This window comes from Myotis davidii, unplaced genomic scaffold, assembly GCF_000327345.1.
Source record: "Myotis davidii unplaced genomic scaffold, ASM32734v1 scaffold356, whole genome shotgun sequence".
In the NCBI taxonomy this organism is placed as follows: domain Eukaryota; kingdom Metazoa; phylum Chordata; class Mammalia; order Chiroptera; family Vespertilionidae; genus Myotis; species Myotis davidii.
Window position 1 is genome coordinate 237,883 of NW_006288188.1, and position 5,473 is coordinate 243,355.

General features: G+C 40.6%; 1 protein-coding gene across 1 annotated transcript in view; it reads left to right on the forward strand.

Annotated features, from left to right (window-relative positions):
• Nucleotides 1-3,748, forward strand: part of LOC102761301 (ATP-binding cassette sub-family G member 2) — a 42,192-nt gene extending 38,444 nt beyond the window's left edge. The window contains exons 13-15 of the mRNA XM_006760041.2: nt 63-152; nt 1,002-1,084; nt 3,432-3,748. Of these exons, the coding sequence (XP_006760104.1) occupies nt 63-152; nt 1,002-1,084; nt 3,432-3,579 (321 nt within the window). The 3' untranslated portion in view covers nt 3,580-3,748. The remainder of the gene's footprint in view (nt 1-62; nt 153-1,001; nt 1,085-3,431) is intronic.
• The last annotated feature ends 1,725 nt before the right edge of the window (nt 3,749-5,473 follow it).

A 5,473-nucleotide genomic window follows, 5' to 3' on the forward strand; every position in this document is an offset into this window, starting at 1 on the left:
GTTTTACTTTAGAATTCATGAGTCACTCCCCCAGTTCTGATGGCTGGGATTTTCTGTTGTAGATCTTCTCAGGGCTGTTGGTCAATCTCAGAACCGTTGTGCCCTGGCTCTCCTGGCTTCAGTACTTGAGCATTCCTCGGTATGGCTATGCGGTAAGTTCTCTCCTGTCCCTGTGACCAGTCCATCGTTCCCCAGCTGGGACAAGCAGAAGCAGCCTGACCATCGCATGTCCCCAGACATGAGCTGTGGAGGTCTCCCAGGGATTTTCTTTTAGGAGCAGTGATGGAGCCTTTCCTGTTAAGCCTTGGGCCACCTTGATGATCACCTGGCTTTCCCCGGTCACCCTGAGGTGTGAGGGAGGTGAAGGGTGGGGTCTAACTCATAGTGAAGCCGGAAGATTGACTAACTGATGTAAAGACTGTTGTTGGTTTTCAGTTCAATAAGGAAATACATGAGAGGATGGGAGTCTAGAATACATGTTTTATATTGTGAGGGAAATTAGAAGAAAAACCAAAACTATGTAATATTCACAGCCACTATTGGCTTTAAAACCTAATTAACTCTGAAGAAAACTTAATATATTATAATTGAATTTCTTATTACCAAGAATTATACCTGATTTTGATTAAAAAAACAAACACAAGAATCATATAAAATATGTTACCATAAATTAACAACAGTCATTGAGTATCAAGGCATCATTTTTGTTACCGTGTTTATGGGCTTACAACACTCGGGGGAGAAGGAGGAAGGTGCTATGCACTAATATAGCCAGAGGTCTCTGGCAGAATACTTTCTTTGTTAGAAGCCCGCCCCCATTCCTCCTGACTACCAGGAAGAATCATTTTAGTGGCTCTGGTGTGACAAAGACTGTGAATGTGAGACTTGATTTGTTTTCAGAAATAACAATAAAGATTAAACTAAGAGTTGACCTTGTGATAATTCTTTGGAAACTTTGATATTAAAACTATTTACCTTGCCCACTCCCTCTTGTGTTATAGGCTTTGCAGCATAATGAATTTTTGGGACTACACTTCTGCCCGGGACTCAATGTTACAACAAACAGTACCTGTGACTTTGCAATGTAAGTGATGCATTTGGTTACTGTTTGGTGTGATGGAGAAAGGCCACTGGGCTGAGCTGGAATGAGTGCTTTCAGGGGCCCTTGGCTTCTCTGAGACTGAGTTTTCTTATCTGTAAAGTGAGTTGTTGCCCACTAATGCATTAGAAAGTATGGTACAACTCCTAGTATCGACTATGGTCAAAATTGTGTTTAAGTTGGAGAAATGTTTCTTATGGGCTTTTAAAAAGACCCTTTTGCTGTTTTCCCTATGGGTGTGAGATTTGATTTTCAGAACATTTGCTTTTGGAATGAGCTGTGTTGATATTTTAGCAAGGCCTTACAGGGTCGGCACTGTCTGGATTATGTAACCTCTATGGGTCCATAACGTTAAGGCTTCTTGTGAGCCTAGCCCATCGCTAGGATTAAGAGCCGAAAGGGCAGCAGAACTGGAAAAGGAGTGGGCATTTTCCTGCCACGGTCCTGGTACTCGTCTTTTCCTCCTGCATTTAGAAATGGCAATGTTCAGTAAAATTATGATAACTGTAGTTTACATATTTATACGTTACCTGCATTCTACCGCTCGTCTATAAAAAACGTATTAATACATGTCCTGCGCTCTACTACCTCCAGTCAACGTAAAATGTATAAATATGTTTCCCGCATACAATGTGTTAAGCTGAGAAGGAAATCCCATTTTTTTAAAATAATGTCAATAAAATAGAAATGCAGATTTTAATAAAATTAGGGAATGTTTTTGAAAGTGATGCTTTCCTCTTCAACGATTATTGCTAAGGGTTTGATTTCGAAACATTAATTAATGGGATGCTGGTATCCTAAGTCTCATGATCATTCAAGTAGATGAGAAATAATTCTGAATAACAGCACAAATTGCTATTTTGAAGAACAGTTGGCTTTTGAATAACACAGGTTAGAACTCTGTGGGTACACTTATAAGGGGACTTTATTTTTAAGTAAATACTGTGAGTGTATTTTCTCTTACTATTTTCTTATTGACATTTTCTTTTCTTTAGCTTATGGTATTGTAAGAATATAGTATCTAATACATATAGCATACAAAACATATATTAATTGACTGTTATATCATCAGTAAGGCTTTCTCTGGTCAACAGTAGGCTATTGGTAGTTAAATTTGAAGGGAGTCAAAAGTTATCTGCACTAATAAAAGAGAAACATGCAAATTGACGTCACTCCGCTATGCCCACCAGCCAATCAGAGCAACTATGCAAATTAACCCAACAAAGATGGCGGTTACTTTGCATACACAGGCACGGAACAAAGACTGAAGCCAAGCCTCGCTGCGGCTGCAGCAGAGAAGCCTAGCCTCGCTGCGGCCGGACCAAAGGCCTGGGTCCCGGGTGCTGGAGGAAAACCGGTGCCAGCAGCCAGGGGAAGGAAGGCCTATTGCGCGAATCTTCGTGCAACGGGCTTCTAGTATGTAAATATTTGACTGTGTATGGGGGTCAGCATCCCTAACCCCACATTGTTCAAGGGTCAACTCTATTGCCAGGAAACCTGTAAGGAGAAAGAGGTTTCTTTATCCTGCCCACCCCTCTTTTGATCTGGGTGTGACATGTTTCAGAACTGCTAAGTTCCAGGAGTCACACAGCAATAGTACCAGACAAGAATGGTGGTTGTGCCCATTATTTTCAGTACTGGGTGCGGATCTAACCCGTGGCAGGGCCCCTCCTTCCTGCTCTACTCCAGCTTCCCTGAGGCCTCACCTGATACCTGGGCCTGCGGTGATGTCCTGTAGCTGAGCGTCTGCCAGGCTCATCCTGGTCTTTGTCATAGAGCTGAGGGAGTGCAACAGTCAGGAAGCCCTCCCACCTCTTGTCCTAGTTTTGCGTTCCTTTGTGTGGCTGATTTGTGGGTAGTGCGCTCTATAAAGAGCCTTGACCATGTTTGTAAGGGCCTACGTGTCATCTGTGAAAGCGGAGGATTTCTCTTTCAGGAGAAGTGAAAATTTACTTGATAAACATTTCTGCCTTTGAAGAGAGCAGTTCATAGATTGGGAGCCAAATGAATCTGGAATGGATAGCAACTTGGTTCAAAGTGTGAGCCTGTGGATTTAGCTAAGTTCCTTAAACCTCAGTCTCTTCATCTTTTAAACATGTCTAATATCCACCCCACTGAGTTGTTTTAGGGGTTAACTAAACTGTGATATGCAGGCTGCTTATCCTGATAGCTAGCAGAATTGTAAGTACTCATTGACTTTACCTGTTATATATGAAGGGATAGTTATTTCAGACTTGGTAATCTATAGGCTTCTTTAAGGAACAGCAACTATTTTGAGTAAAATTGGACAGAAGCTAAGAATGCAGTCATATTCTTTTCTGTTGAATTTCAGATGTACCGGAGAAGAATTCTTGGTAAACCAGGGCATCGATCTCTCACCGTGGGGCCTGTGGAAGAATCATGTAGCCTTGGCATGCATGATCGTTATCTTCCTTATAATTGCCTACCTAAAATTGCTGTTTCTTAAAAAATATACTTAAATTCCTCTTTAATTTCCATGATTTATGTACATATTACAAAGGGAGCACCGAGCGCTGGCTGGGTGTCTCGGTTGTTTAGAATGTGGTCCGATATACCAAGGCTGTGGGTTCAGTTTAAGGTCAGGGCACACACAAGAAGCAGTCAGTGCATGCACAAATAAGTGGAACCACAAACTGATGCTTTCTCATATCAATCAATAAAAAAATAAAATAAAAAGGGAGCATCTTTATTTAAGTATTCAATGGTGTTTTTTGTTGTCTTCATTTGCCATCATATTATTGTTCAGCCAGAATTTTTTTCAATAAAAACCTTCATAAAAATCATAATAAACTGAATTATGAAAGAACCCAAGTCATAAACTAGTGATATTACATATTGTTTATTAGTTCATCTGGTGAGACAGTAACCACATGAGAGAAATCTGGTTTAATGAATTGTCTTAAAATAATTGGACTGGAGAGAGAGACTCGTGCCAAGTCACTGATACCTGTTAGCAGCTTCCTCATCTTTAAACTGAGTAGGTGTGCCGATTGCCCTCCAGCTTCCATATGATATGAGTTTATGATCTGCCATTATTTAACAAATAAGAAATAACAACTGTATTGATGCTGTATTGGAAGTGTGAAACCTAAACTATGTTGGAAAAACCAGAGTTATTTATACGATAAAAAAAGCCATTATAAAGAAAAAAGCTTTGATCAACCTTGAAAGGTTAGTAGAACTTACTGAGGTTTCTCTGAGGTGGAATTAGATGATCTCAGGGATCGTGGCTGGGTCTTAGGCTGTAGGTGCAGAGAGCCAGGCCCCGGTGACGGAGCCTTCCTGGAGCAGCTCAGTGCTTCCGTGCATGAGATCACCGGGAACTTTGCTCACATACAGGTGTCTGGGCCCTGTGAGCCCTGACATGTCAGTCTCTCTAGGGCACCTCCATAAAGAACTGTTCATACCAGGAGTTGGTAACTTCTAAGATCCTGAATATTTTAGATTTATGATACAATAACTGTTATAACTGGCCCTATTCAGCCTTTTTTCTTCCCTCACATCCATCTCACTTATTTACACATCCTCTCTTCATGCTAACTTTTACCAATAATAGGGAAGGGTTATTTTTTTTTTTTATTGAGGGGTAATATAGGGAAAAGTACAGTTTAGTGAATTATCATAAAAGGAACAGGCCATGCAACCACCAATCAAGGCCAAGGAGTAGACATTCCAGCATCCAGAAGCCTTGTTCGTGCCCCTGTCCCAATCACTACTTTCCCACTTCTCTCTGGGTTATTTTTTTTTTTAGTGTATTTTTATTGATGTCAGAGAGGAAATCATTTTAGAGAATCATTTAGCATCAACAGGAGCCCTGCCATGTTGTTGCAATATTTGCCTGGGGACATAGCATTGTATTTTTATCTTTGAACTTTAAGGAACATTTTTCTTCTTTTTTTAAATGACATTTGATTAATGCATTATGTTGTAAAATATTATCACACTCTCTCTTTACCTGATTATTATATAACCATCGGGGTTAATCAGTTTTTTCTGTTCTTGGTACAGTTCTTTCTTTTTACACAAGCCAGGCTTACCCATAGGTTTTTAAATATTTTTTGTTTGTTTGTTGATTTCAGAGAGGAAGGTAGAGGGAAAGAGAGAAACATCAATGATGAGAGAGAATCATTGATTGCCTGCGATGAGAGAGAGAATCATTGATTGGCTGCCTCCTGCACGCCCCCTACTGGGGATCAAACCACGGCATGTGCCCTCACTGGGAATTGAACCTTGACCTCCTGGTTCAGAGGTTGGCACTCAACCACTGAGCCACTCCAGACAAGCTTACCCACAGGTTTTTGTATGTACTATTCCCCACACATGAGAAATATATTATATACATGATCTACAGAG